Source organism: Thermobia domestica, chromosome 3 (assembly GCF_964235325.1).
Source record: "Thermobia domestica chromosome 3, izTheDome1.hap1.1, whole genome shotgun sequence".
Taxonomy (NCBI): Eukaryota; Metazoa; Arthropoda; class Insecta; order Zygentoma; family Lepismatidae; genus Thermobia; species Thermobia domestica.
This window is the reverse complement of record NC_137456.1, coordinates 90,115,837-90,131,422: the sequence shown is the minus strand read 5'-3', so window position 1 is coordinate 90,131,422 and position 15,586 is coordinate 90,115,837. Positions and strand designations below refer to the sequence as shown.

The window sequence follows — 15,586 nt, the reverse complement described above, 5'->3', positions numbered from 1 at the left end:
AAACCACATCATGCTTGTGTGCTTGCTTGTGTCCACTGTGATTTCATTAAACTGAAAATCCTTTCCACGCTGGCATTGTGAGCAGGTATTGCATAGACAAACTGACATATTTTCAAAAGTTCAGAATAAACCGATACTTTATTAACACTGAAATAGTCCACCCACTTCTTAAGAGAGAATGCTTCATTGAACTCTTTATCATTTTCCTTTTCCGCCAGAAAAATTTTCAAATTCGAAAGTTGATCAAACAAAAGCGACTCCTCGATACTAATGTCTTTATCCATCACAAATTCTACACTTTTCTCTATATCTGTCCACTGTGGAATTTTATGGAGCTCCATCCATTGAAAAATGTGAAACTGATCAAAATTTTCAGTCCATTTCTTCAGATACTCCAAACAGCTGTCATATGCATACAATAATGTCTTTCTTAAAAATAAACACTGATGCTCACTTTCCTGGCTCTTTTTAATCACTTCCTTAACTTTTAGTGGCAAGAATTCTGCTTCTTTTCTTTCTGTTATTGTCCTTTCCACGGAAGTGAGAATGGATATGATTTCCACAAGTGAGTTATTCTCATTTGCCTGAATTTTATTATGAAACACAAACATCAATGAATGAAGAAACCAGAGGTAACATTCATTTAAAGGGTTTTCAAAAAACTGTTTTAGGAAAACAGGAGGATGTTCTAGAGAGAGGAAATATGATTTCAGGGCTGGGAACATCTCGAGTATTCTGTTGATAGCAGGGAACAAGGAAAGCCATTTAGTTTTGGAGTGATAAAGTTGTTTGTATTCAATGTCGACAAAAGATGAAAATTCCTTTAACCCTTCAGTTTGGACGGTGTAAATTGTAAAATAGTTAAATATCTTCAACACAAGGCTTTCAATGTCAATTGCCCAACCATGCACACCATGCTGTACACAGTTATTTAAGATATGAGCGGGGCAACCTATTCCTAAAATAGTTTTATCAAGAGAAGTTTGAAGGTGATAAAAAACATTATTAGTCCCCTTCCTATTTAGACCACCAAAATTGCTATTATTGCAATTGTCCCCACTGAAAGCTATGCATTTAACAGACATTATTGTGTTTTTTAATACATTAACCACAACTTTCGAAATTGTGTCAGACTTTTCATCTGGAATTGATGTAACATCTAACAGTTTATGTGACATACCTGTATTCGCATCAAAGTACTGAATCAAAATAAGACACATCTTGATTGCTCCGTGATTGGAAATGCCACTTGAAACACCAATATATTTTATATTCTGAATGTTGGACTCATTTGCTATTATGTTCAAGGAATGAGGAGCCAAAACATTATTTACTATAGCTTCTGCTTTCGTTCTTGCTAAGGAAATGTGGGTGGCAACTGAGAAGTCACTGAAAATCTGCTTAAATAATTTCGTTGAACAATCACATGATTTTTAGCTTTGGTGATGAGCCACAGTGTGAAACGCCAACGCAGCCTCTGCTGCCAATACTTTATTTTCTTCTGTAGTGTCTTGTTTTAAGAAGAATTTGTCCACTGTTTTAGATGAATGCATTTTTTGTGTTTTTCTGAAGATAAATGTCGATTCAAGTCTGTGTGACCTTTATTCGCTATCGATACGACGGAATTACACACTTCACAAAACACTTCATAATCACTTTTTGTCTTTTTAAATACGGGAAACTCCGTCTGTAAATCGTCATTAAATTTGCACTTTCGTCGTGACATTTTATCTACCACTTTGATTCAAAGCAATTGACACGAAAAAATCCAAATAATAATGCTCTTGCTGTTTTGTTTATCACAACACCAAGTAATCAACATACAGTCAGGAACTAATTGGCGAATTAAAAACGATTGTTCAACTGCTGCCCAGCGTTGCTACCCAAACAGCAGATCATTACATCACTACGCTAACAAAATTATGATCTTTCATATATAATTATGCCAAAATTAGACTCGCTTTCTTCCTTATTATACTTTACTTAATAATAACTTCGTTTACCTGGATCTACTAAAGTCAGAAAAATTCGAAGTTTGATTTCCTGTACACGACGTGTAGGAGGCATCAGTATGCGTGTTTCATAAGAATTTCATTTCCGTACAAAACTGGTGACAATCTTGAAACCGAGAAAATACAAGTGAAAATCAATTTTATTTTTTGAGGACGCGATGCGGCTCAAAATCACGACTTCTACCAAAAGGAATTTGTTTGCACTCTAACTCATTGCTTATAGCGCTTTAACTAAATATATATGTATTTACATGATTTCAGATTTCCTCTTCAGCGATTATGTGCGTTTCTGACATTGAAATAAGGTTATGAAATCCGAAATCAGACTCAACAATCGAGGAAGCTTAAAGATGCTATTTGTGTAGATGATATAAAATCGAACGATATATGCTCATTCACAGACATCTGCGTCCTTAAGGAAGGCCAAGAACCCGGCAGTTGTTTTTGTGCTTAGTGAACGTCCCTTTTGATTTCTTACCCTCTGCTACAAAAACTGCATTTCTTACTCTCCGTGTGGGTGAGAGAGAGAAGGAGAGAAATAATATTTTGGTCTCAACTAAGGTAAAGTATTATGCAGGACTACCTTATGCCAGATGCTGACAGTTCAAGTTATGCTAAGTTTCGCATAACAATGCTAGGATTGGCAACGCTGCTAATGTGACTGCAGGTGCATTATCTTTCTGATCAAGCACTCTCGCTTATTTCTTATTGTAACGATTGCAAAATCGTTACCGAGAATTGTGACATTATCAAGCACATTTTTAAGTATGGATCACTACTTGACGTAACAGTGATTTTACCATATGAGTAATTTTTCGTTCATTTATGCTATGCTAGGATTATTATTTTTGTCACTACAAATCGTTTCTTGAGTTTAAAATTATATCTAATAATGAACTGCAATATAACAAAATCCCTGAACACATAATTTGTACATATAGTAGGGCTATTTGTTTGTTAGCATGTTGAAATTCACATCAATTATTAGCCCACGTAAAAAGAGTACAAAAGAGTACTTCACTGGAAAAAGAGAGAGTACAAAAGTACATGCCTTGAAAAAGAGTACATGTACTCTTAAAAGAGTACGTCTGGTAACCCTAATCAAAACTAATCTTAAAATCATGTATACATCGTATAAGGTGCTTTTGTGTAAATGTGTTTTTATTGTTTCATTATGATTCCAAGGCTCATTAATATAAATCTAAATAAAAATGACGTACAGTAAAATGTGTCCAAGTGACATTACCAGTACATACAATACATGAATACCTTTCATTTCTTACACTAATAGTTTGTAATATAATTATAATGCTTACCATCAACAGATGCACTTTGCAATCCTTGAAACTCTCCCTTATATTGATAGCCCCTCATTCTTAGTTCTTTGTAAATACAATTTTTGTCGATAATTTCTTGCGTTTCGTGTGGTTCATTATTAAGATGAAGAAACTCTTTACTTATATCATCGCATGTCCTCATGAACCCTGTGGCAACTATTTCATCAGAAACAGTAACTTCAAATCTTCCACTTGCTTGTATCACTTCGATCTCCAGTAATGTTGGGCCTGAAAATTAATGTAACGGATTTAGATAAATAACAGCAAAGTTAGTGCATTTATATATATACGTATATCGATGATCAGAAATGCAATTGAGACGACCTAAAACCATACGAATTAATTACCCTCTTCCCACATAAAACATGTAAAAGGACACTAAAACATTATAATGGATCTGTCGAAGATTCTACTCGATATTGTACTTCTCCATGGCTGATTAGTGGGCATAACCTTCAAATTTTAAACGGAACGTATTTTCAATATTTAATAACGTCATTGCCCATTACTTTGAAGTAGTTATGCAAGCCATTTCAGAAAGAAGAAATGATATCTTGAGATTTATATAATAATAAGACTGAACTTTGGAACATACTAAGGGATTCAGTCAATTAGTTTAGAGTTGCTCAATATAAAATAACTGACGAGAACCCCCAATATGCACTGAGAAAAACCCGTTCTCCGGACAGCGGTATACTGTACAAATACACGCAATCCTCTTGCTTACTTCAGAAATCAGTACGGTGCATACGTTATCCATATGCTACATAGACATTGCCCTAGATGTTTCATCATGCCGTTGCAGGATATCTGATATCTAACAGTCTTCCTTATATTACATATATATATGTATGTTTCCTTCGTCAGCTATATGCTACATCCGTCTATCTGTATGTGAGATCCTGACCGTCTACATTGTTTCATACGGAAAGTACGTATTGATGGAACACTTATACAGAAAGTATTATAAAACATGCATTTTCAGTTATAAGTTTGCTGTACGTTAAGTCCAAAAAACTACAGGATTTACAAATGTAACATACGATTTTACGTACGCCACATACATTTGTTTCTCAGTGTATGGATATTATTTACTTGCAATCCTTGTTCTTCTTGTATATTCATAAATATACACGTACTAATCATCTTTTTGCACATAATATAAACGTCAATAGTTAAAAAGATTATAAAAATACTTAAACTAATTTTCAAACCTTACAAAGAAAGGAACTTCTATTTAGCCCATTCCTCACTGTACTTGAAAATATCGCTAATTATCTTCTACTTTAACTTAGGTTTTAATTTTTAAACTTTGCAATTGAAGACTGCTAACATGGGACTGCATTTAAGACCAAACATGAATGTATTTTTTCTTCTTAGTTAAAAGTAAATCCCTCGATTCTAACTTGAATGGAGTCAGTTTCCATGCAAAATGAAAATCAAAAATGAAATGAATAATTATACATAATATGAAACTTACATACAACAATTTTTCAACTGTACGAAATAAATATAATTTTAAATATTTTCCAAACACAGAAAAAATATTCTCATAAACACATTGGTGCTCTTATCTTACAAAGTATTTTACAAAATTTTTGAGATATATCTCTAATACAGCAATGACTATTGCTGCAATCTATCAAAAATGCTGTCTAATTAAGTCAAACTGTAAAATTTGCTTCCACTGGAGTAAATGGCAACACTCTCATTGCTTCGCTGATAAATAAGTATATAGATTCTAGCATTACTATTGAAAATTTAAATACGCGCAAAATACCATGATAGACTTAAAGAAACATACCATTGGAAGTCATTACAACTGGTCGATGAAACTCGACGTTCTCAAAGATAATATTCATGTCAATTATCTTACATTTTCTCAGCGAAGCCCACGCTTGCCATACATGAACCTGGAAGCGAGTAAAGAACTATATATATTTGAGACAAAAAGCAACTAAAAGTATACATACTGCAAATTTGGTAAGTTTTCTGAGATATGTGAAAGAGTATTTTACATTATTGGAATTTTGCTTTGGAAACTGCTGATTGATTTTTAAAAGGTTATGTAAAGTAATATTATTTTGGGTTACATTTACATGAGTAAAATTGTAACTGGAAAGCACCTATATTCTAAGACCTATAGTATGCCTAGTAACCTGTAGTGTACTTTTAATGCGTTCCCGCAGATAAGAATTCAGTGGATTTAGGTTAGGAGACCGGGCAGGCCAATGCACTGAACAGCCACGCCCGATCCAATGTCTTAGGAAAGTGCTATTCGAACCAGTGAAGTGTGCGGGAACCCCAGCGTGCATGTACCATCTGTTTCGTTGAATCGCTAGGAATACATTTTCTAGTAATTCGGGCAGTGTATCCTGCAGGAAGATCGAAACTGTGCTCCATTCAGTCTTCGCGGTAGCATTATGGGCCGATCAGTTTATCACGGACAATACCACACTATACGTTGAGTCCAAATTGGTGTCGATTATGAGTATTAAGGGGATGCATCTGCGCACATATGTGTGTTATGCATATTGAGGATACTATCCATTCCAAACATGACCCCGTCAGTGAACAGCACTGACGCCTGAAACGGCATGATGGTACTGGTCTGTTGAATGCACTACTAGCTAGGGATGGTCAATTCCAGAATTTTTACATTAGTCGGGACAAGCAAATGTCCCATAATTTAATCTCGTCTTATTTCTGCCTTCAATATTACCTTATCGAAAAGTGAAAAATCAAAAATTTTGACATTGACTGGAAATCCTGTTAGAAGTGAATGAACATTACGCTGTGACATGTAACAGCTTGGAGCAAATTATCACATCACCCTTTTTGATTTCATAGCGAGCTAGCCAATAGACTCCCAGCGTAGAGTTCCAGTTGTCCGTCGGCAGTCAATATCTTTGATAAAGTGCACCAGCTGAGCTATTGTTGATAATAGCCTGCCTTACAAGTAAATTGTTCCAATTTTGTATCAACGAGAATGCCTAAACCGAAGTGCATGTTTTCTTCCAATTTGAAGGAGAATTAATTTCCTTTTCTGAAAGCAACGAAACTGAACTATCAAGTTGACTGATAAAATTTGCCATGCTACTTTTTCCATTGTACACGCAGAAAGTTAAAAGAAATTATAAATAATAGGTTAGGGGCGCAGAATTGTGCTTTGGTTTAGAGCTCAGAAATGTGTAAATACGGCCCTGACAATCAGAGCTACAGTTGATTGGATTGTGTTGGGGAGAGGATAGGATCGAAGGTGTCCCGTATTCTCATGAGAAAAATTTGGCAGGCTTAGTTTAAATAACGCACAATGTTAATCTTTAGTCAAACCCTGTATATATTGTAACAAAAAGTACAAATAAAATTGCTTGCCTAGTCCATTTTTTGACTGTCAAAACTGTAAATAGAGTGTAAATATGTATAGCAAAAATAAGAACAGTCTACATACTCAATGAAATCAGAAACTTACTAGGAATCCTGTTGCTGGAAGGAGTATTCGACCGTCTATTTGGTGTCCTTTGTAGAAATTATTTTCTTCTCTATTTATATCGATTTGAACCATATGTTGGATAGCTTTTCCAGGCTGGAATTATAGAGTTATAGTTATATTATTAATAGCTCTTATTAGAGAGCACGAAAACATATTTAATATTATCAATTGCACACCAACTCTCTAGACTGTATTTCTTTCTAACAATTAATGGAAAAATTTAAGAAGAAATGGGAATTAACATGCAGGAATTCTCATTACATTGTAAATAGATATTCTTAGATAGTGACATCATTAAAACTTGAATATTGAGACTACAATTCAGATTATTTTAAGATGTAGAGAGGCATGTGACTTGTTAATCTTATTTGTATTTTTTATATTATTCTCTCTTGAGCTAAATACCTTTGGACTAATGTTTGTTTGTACATACTAGGGTGGGTCGTTTTGCCACTTTTTTCTGAACGAAATGTAATACCTGCCAAAAGTGTCCCACCCACATGGACATTGCAGGTATAGATTTTTTTCAAATCAGATAATAGCTTCTGTGAGAACTATTGCCTCAAATTTTCAAAATTTCACTGAAAATTACAAAAAATACCAAAATTGTTCATTATTTTTAGTTATGTTAAAGTAAACATATTTTTGGATTTATATATGCCAGATGCTATGAAAACTGACATTCAAGTCTCAAAATGCCAGTTATATATATGCCCCTGAGGTGGGATAGGGATGCCTCCTCTGGGGCCCGCAAAGGGGGCAAATTCAGTACAATCAAGCGTTTCTACAGCTATTTTCGTCCTTGCCTTTTCCTTCTACTGGTGGTTCATAGTGATAGCAGAGCATTATTATTTTTCACCATGACACTCCCACCCCTCCACCTCACAATACTGCAACGCCCTTCTGTCCCGATCTGCGTAACTCAGCGTCACTATCAGGAACGAGCCGGATACGCTTCTAATTGGGCGCCACTTCTCAAGCGCTATATATGGTTACTGTTGCCTTCAGCTTATATGAATTGGCCGTTACAGATAATAGTTTGCTAAACACTACTTTCACAGAAAATTCTGTATTTCTTTTTTAAAACAGTCAATCTTATTTATTATATCACAAAAAATGACTTCAGTGACAATGAAGCAAACCTTGAAGGAAAAGCAGAGGAAAGCTCTTCTGAGGAAGAGACCAAACCCAGAGACAGAACATCTAAACCGAAGCTAGATTTGACTGAAACTGCTAGGCCCTATGATTGCTCACAGATACAATGTAAGCGAAAGGGCTGCGGCACATATAACATCAACTGTGCTTCAGGCAGCTTTAAAGGCTGGAATTATAACTTCTCAACAATCTAGCAAGATAACTCTGCTTTAATTGTGGACAGAAGCAAAATAAGACGTGCGAAACTTAAAGTTGCTCGGAATTTAAAAGAAAGTTCTAGAAATGATGATCCCATTAAAAGCCTATAATTTGATGGTCAAAGGAAAGACACTAAAACACACGCAGGCATCGTTAGAGAAGAGCACTTATCACTTGTGGCTGAACCTAACTCTCAATACGTTGGTGACGTGACACCATCCTCTGGCTCTGGCCATGACGAGACCACGGCTATTTTCGAGTACATCATGAACCAAATCGAAGGTGGCTTTGATGAAGTTGAGGTTCTTGGATGTGATGGAACAAACACTAACACTGGTTGGAAGGGAGGTATTCGTCGAAAATTAAAGGAACTAACAGGCTATTTGTCTCTTGCATTTTAATGAACTGCCTTTCCAAGCTCTCTTCACGAATATTAGAGCTAATTCAAGCCCCTATTCTTACACAGGTCCCATGGGTTCAAAACTATCTGACTGTGAAAAGCTTCCAATGGTGTCATTCAAACCAATAAAATGTGACTTACCTCATCATAGTTAGAAGAGCTTAGAAAACTCAGTAAATACCTTAGATACTTAGCTCAAGTCTTCCATTGCTAATGGTCCTTGTTATGTCTTTGAGAACATTCACAGGTCTAGATACTTACCAAATGAATACCAGGCTGTAACCCGTTCATCCATTCAGACGAATGCATTTCACTCGCAGAGAACGTTCTTTTCGCCATAATGACTGATGGTCTACTTGCTGTCCGACAAGATGTATTACACAAGATTCTTAGTGCTCGAAAACACGAAGCAGAGAATCTTCATAACACTATTAGATATAACATCATTCCCAGACTGAATTTTGAGGCAAAAGATAACACTGAAATGATCTTTTGGGAAAGCACTGATGTTTCAATAACTGTACCACCAGTTATAAGGACAGTATCAAACAAATAGCTCATGGACAAACTTTCACTTTCTAACAACACTGTGCCAGAATAGTCCTCCACCCGCACGATGGCAGTAAAACGGATAGTGAAATTAGTCACTGAAGCAGTCTTTCGAGTATGTGGCAGTGATGCTAGGAACGGGATGTTCAGGTCAACCTTACTTTCTAGGCAAGCTGTGTCTAAATTCCAATCAAAGTCCCAATTTGTGAAAATTGTTCCTGACAGTGACGAATTGAATTAGTTCATCCGTCCCTACATATGGTTGGTTGGTTGGGTAGGGCTGGCGGAGGAGCCTTAGGTGCAGCCACCTCCACGTGGTAGACTCTGGGACGCTTGGACAGGCTATATGAACAGGTGAGCGAGGACCTGCAAAACCGCTTAAATGCACTGAATTTGCCCCTTTTCTGGCCCCAGAGGAGGCATCCCTATCCCCCCAAGGGCACAAAACTGGCATTTTTATACTTCAATGTCAGTTTTCTAAGTAACTGACATGTATTTAACCAAAAAAGGTTTACTTTAACATAACTAAAATTCATTAATAATTTTGGTATTTTTTGTAATTTTCAGTGAAATTTTGAAACTTTGAGGCAATAGTTCTCGCAGAAGATATTATCTGATTTGAAAAAAAAAAATCTACACCTGTAATGTCCATGTGGGTGGGCCACTTTTGCCAGGTATTACATTTCGTTCCGAAAAAAAAAAAGTGGTAAAACGCTGCACCCTAGATACCAAATAAGTGAAGTGAAATTGTTACTCGCATTGTGAAAAGAAATCGTATCGCCTGCAGCCTATTGAGCATGTTATGGTAAATGATTTATATATATATATATATATATATATATATATATATATATATACAGTGGCGTATTTAGGGGGGTGGCTTCCGGGCTTAAGCCCCCCCGAAATCTTACTTAGTATAGTAAAGTAAATGAAATATCTTGCAGAATTTTCACATTTCCAGGCAAAGCCCCCCCCCGAAAGTTAGCAAAGCCCCTCCCGAAACAAAATCGTAAATACGCCACTGTATATATATATATATATATATATATATATATATATATATATATATATATATATATATATATATATATATATATTACTAGGACGAAATTTTATCATAATATAATTTTACTTTCATTCACCATCAGAGACGGGAAATCCGTTTTCTATAAGCAGCGAAGTAAAATTAAGATAAAATGTATACCTCAATTGATAGTTTGGTTATTGTGCTAAAACAAGACACTCTTAACTGAAAACCTAAAGTTTATTTGTTATTAACTCTTATTTCTCGACTGTTCGGTATTGTAATTCCGTATTTAGACCATTATTACAAAGTCCTAAGCATTATTAATTCAAAAAGTTTAAAACAACAGCTTGAAATTTATATCTGTAGTGTTTAATCGTTATTCTCTTACTAACAAGTAAAGGGTCCAAATGGATGAATCGAGTTGCGGGATGAGACATACTATGTCTTATAGAGGATGTGAAAATATATATATGTGCAAAGTTATAGCGGCTGAGCGCCATAAGAAACGGAGAGGGAGGAGTCAAAGTTGATGGGGAAGGTCTATGCTATGTTATAGAAATACATCAAATAAAGTGTTGAGTCGTAAAAATAGTGAAAGATAGGAAATACAAACAGCAATAGTTTCACATATTGGCAAAAGAAGAATGGGCAGACTAAATCATAAACCTCCTCCGCCATCTTGAAATCCGCCATTTTGAAATCTGTGATATTGTTTGAAATGAAAAGATAGTCATGTGATATATCAATAAGGGTCAGCATGTTCTCAAAAAGTCAATTATGGTCTCCAAGATAAACCGGTCTCCAAGATAAAACTTAAACACTAAAGCGTTCTACCTTATTCCGTAAGTTCACTGTCTAATGAACAAGTCATCATTGGCAAGAAACATTATGAATACAAAAGGAAGACTTGTGAATATGAAAACAGAAAATTAGATTCAATAAGATGACAATTGAGGTACTTACTAACTCATAGAAACGAGGAACATCCCACTTCTTTTCATGGTTCCACTTCATCAAAGGCGATATCATTGGTGTTCCTCTACTGACAGGAAATTGTATTGGGGGATACAACCCCGACAAATTGATCTGTAATCCAATATTGTAAAGCCTGAAAGAAGAGTCAATCAGTTCATGTATTTCATACAAGATTCAAATTATTTTGTGCATGTAGAAAATAATTTACTGTAAGTTATTATTTAATAACCACTTATAAATACTTTATAAATAAATCGTAAATCGATATTCTCTTATTGGGAATTAGTATGCAACACAAAGAGTGGGGCCAACAAAGCATTAGCCTTTAGACCCAATTTCATCTCCCCATGAGTTTGCTTGAACTTGAGTGCAAGCGATAGCGTCGATACATAGAACACGACTCTGAAGGAACCAGAGTGATCAGATGCACCGTTCCTGTGTTATCGCATTCCAAAGTGGGGGATGCCACGAGATGGCGCCAGTATCGAGGTGCAGCTGCGAGATCGCCTCTTAACGCCTCGAGAGTATTTGTATAAAGTGTGAAGCTATCACGTTCTAGTGGTCACAGATATAACTCCGTATCGTATTAAACTTGTTGATTAAGCTCGTTGTTGCGATTCTGGAGCATGTAAAGTAGGATGTTGTTTACACAAGGCCACCATTATTTGGTACTTCTCTTACGGCCACAACTATGTCATCGATAGTCCAACGTTTCTCTTCGCATTGAAAATACTTTCAGTGACGAAGATGTTTCTGATTCAGTTTCATAAACTAAAGAAGTGCCACGTCGATCTCAACCTCGATGCTGACGCCATCTCGTAGCATCCCATACTTTTGGAATATGATATCTCAGGAACGATGCATCTGACCACTCTGGTTCCTTCACAGTCGTGTTTTACGCATTGGAAGCTATCGATTGCAATCACATTCAGGTAAATTCATGGGGAGACGAAATTGGGGCTAAACCTGGACGCACTCTTTATATAGATATATACAGTGGCGGATCCAAGGGAGCTATAGGGGCTATAGCCTCCCCTTGACGCTCAGGTACATACTGGATAAAATGGGCTTCAATCCTGCTTTACACTGGATAAAGCGGTAAACTATGGTTTAGCCCCTCCCTTTATATCCTGGATCTGCCACTATATATAATAGTACTGGTTTCAAGCAGGAAATTAGGAACAGGAATGCAGAGGTACTTTTCTAAGATTTGACGAAGATGTACTGAATACTTTTATTTTCCGCTACATTTTATTTTACTTTTCTTGGTATCCCCAAATTAGTAGCTTTCTGATCCCCTTGGTTAGAAAGTAGGCACTGAGCTGCCTTGCAAATTTAGAAGGGAGGCATTTTTTTTACAAAATCTGTAGTAGTATACCAGGTGTATAAATTACTTTATCAGATTTCTAACCAATAGCATATATTGAGAAAACTACTAGTAATAATAGGAAGTTTGGCTATATACTACTTCAATTCCTTTATTGGTACACTATTCAATGTATTTGAATATAACTCTGGAATTTAATACATAATGAATATGGCCTTAACATAAGCTAGGAAAATATGGAGTATAGGAAAGTTGAACTGGTTATTGACCCAGTATTGTAAATATAGTAGATATTTTCGTTCAGCGTTGGGCAAAATTTAGTGTGGAAGGGGGAAAACTGAGTAGTGCCCCGCTGTTTCCACAATTAGTTTTTTTTTATATTTGATTTGATTTTACTTTAGCGTCCCTTTCAGCAGCGAGGCTATATGAGACGCAGATCTACGGTTTAATATGGGTTCCGAACCACATGATATCCCGCCAGGAAAATAGTGGCTTTGATACAGAATCTGTAAAATAGGGATGTATGTCATTCACCCTTAAAATAACACTGTATATATATTTTGTTACTACGTTGAAACTTATGATATTGAAGAAGGTCCTATGTTAGTGTTTCTACAGCTCAATTATTGCTACCCATGGTGCATTTCTTCGACTCATTGGGCTCATATGATTCTCACACGTATTCCGTTTATCACACTTGAGTTGTCAGTTCCAATAATTTGAAACAAATAGGTACTATGAAAGAAATAATAATCACATTTCAAACACTGCTGAATTCCAACAATGACTTCTGTAATTTCATTTACTGTGTAAAAATAAATTCCATCATAATGATAATCGTTTTACTAAATAAGTCTAGTAAATAAAAAGTACTTACTTTCCCAACGCTGTGCTCAGAACCTCGACATTATTTGAGTGGTGTTTCTGCACAAGTGACGTGTATAAAGAGCGATGAGGAAAGTTCTGTCTTAATATTCCTTGCAAATGACCATGAGGAGCGATTTCAATAAGAATTGCATCTTCCGGAATTCGTAAACAAGCTTCTTTAAACAACACAGGGGAGAGCATGTTGTGAGTAAAATATTCTGGAGAACAAGACTGTGCAATCGGACTTTCCCATTCCTGTTCGGAAATGCAAGTGCTTATCCATCGAGAAGATCTTCGTTTGGGAGTTGGTATCACCTACAGAAAGAAATTTTTATATACACAAATATAAAAATTTCTAATTAAAATATAATTAATCTGTTAAACCTTTAGACATGGACGTGATATAAAAACACAGCCGATCGTTCCATTGAGGATGGATGTGGTACTAACACAACATTTGGAGAAAACTGGTGTGATTTATAAACCTACTTTGCGTTTAATATGTCAAATAAGCCACTCTATGTATTGCAATATAATAAAAATTCACTTTGAAAATGCTTTCCTTTACTTTTCGTCTCTGAAGAAAGACTGGTTTAATATAGCCTTCTCAAAAGTGTTAATCATTATATATGTGTATTAACATATTTGCATACAATAGCTTTCAAAAAGGAAAATTTCTTAGAAAAATATTATTCGTAACAACTTTTAAAGACCTATAAACATCAATGAATTTATCACTTGTTAAATATACATATGTAGCATATACTTGTTCAATGAAGCCTTTGAGTTTTATATTCCATGGTTATACCATATAGAGTAAAAAGACTGATAATTAATGAAACTGAATGATTGTAAAAGAATTGATGGAATGAAAATGTGTGAAGAAAGGGGGAAACCTCGAGAAAACTCATGGATATACAAACTCGCATTGCCTGTGATCGAAGTAGGGACTACACTAGAGGTGAGCACTCTACCTGAGTTACTATCCATGCAAATAATTCGTTATACCCATAGATTCTTGAAATTCTATGCCCACCAAAGTTGAATAAAATATCTATTCACATCATTAACTCCTATCATTTTAAATCATGTAATATAACAGATACGTCTATTGGGTGATTTGTAATATATCAGAGATGAAAATCTAACACACTTCCCGTAGCGTTGAAATTTTTATACAAACTCTTGATACTTGTCTCTGCTGGGGTTATTTCCCATATGTTGTGTGTAACTTTCTATTCACCGAAACACAAGATTTTAACCCCGCAAATCAAAGCGCATACTGTTCCTTTTCATGTATGGGCGGCATCTCAAGCCACATGAGCACCAGTAAGTATGATTAATTAAAGTAGCCAGAACAAAAGTTTAGACTTTATTCCTAAATGTACCCTAGTGCATAAGCATAACAGTTAAAATGTTATTGAGATTTAGTATGCTTTACTTTATGCATTACCTGTACTATACACATTACTCGCTATTTGAATAATATACTAGATATGTCTAATATACTGAACATTAAAAAAAAATTTTTTTTTTGCATGTTTCAATATCCAACTATTTACCTCTTTCAGAAGTTGAAGAACTTTGGTGCCAGTTTCTGAGATATATCGACTATGAAAAGCTATGTTTGATGTATTTATCTCCTTACAAAATACTCCACGATTGCGTAGATCTTTAAGAATTTTGGTAACTACATCATAAGGACCAGAGATTGTACACAACGAAGGACTGTTATGACAAGCGACATCAACGCAGTCGGGAAGATGCGCCCTGGCTTCCTCATCAGATAATCCTTAAAATAAGAAGAACCAAAACTCGATATTAGCATGACATATTAGACATTATAACTTAAAGTTACTTTCCTTAAACAGACAAAGGGAATAAAGTGCTTTAATCTGTAAAATTATAAAAAGTCAAAATTTATTTTTTTTTAAATGGATTTAATATACTGAATACTCTATTATTAATATTTAGAGTTCAAATAAGAGAAACTTGCAGATTTATCTTTGAAAGTTAAAGTTGTGTATCTCAGAATTAAAAGACCAGGCCATAGGCCACAAAGAACCGATTTTGTCCGCTTTTTCCAGATCGATTCTAATAAAAGTCTCAACATCTCAAATGTCTTAAAACTGAGTTACGCCACTTTGTCATTCAACGCCTCATATAACCATAAAATTCCTCATTTTTAAATTAGAACCATTTCCATAACTGTCCAATGTTGTTTTAAAAAACTGTCTGATTTAAAA

The 15,586-nt window shown here is 35.3% G+C and overlaps 1 protein-coding gene across 1 annotated transcript in view; it reads right to left on the bottom strand.

Moving 5' to 3' along the window:
- The window catches only part of LOC145681865 (fatty acid synthase-like), a 123,489-nt gene that overhangs the window by 76,011 nt on the left and 31,892 nt on the right, over positions 1-15,586 (bottom strand). The window contains exons 10-15 of the mRNA XM_081753471.1: positions 14,903-15,132; positions 13,351-13,655; positions 11,135-11,279; positions 6,822-6,935; positions 5,154-5,262; positions 3,329-3,577 (exon numbers count right to left, since the gene is read on the bottom strand). Coding sequence (XP_081609597.1) covers positions 3,329-3,577; positions 5,154-5,262; positions 6,822-6,935; positions 11,135-11,279; positions 13,351-13,655; positions 14,903-15,132 — 1,152 coding nt within the window. The remainder of the gene's footprint in view (positions 1-3,328; positions 3,578-5,153; positions 5,263-6,821; positions 6,936-11,134; positions 11,280-13,350; positions 13,656-14,902; positions 15,133-15,586) is intronic.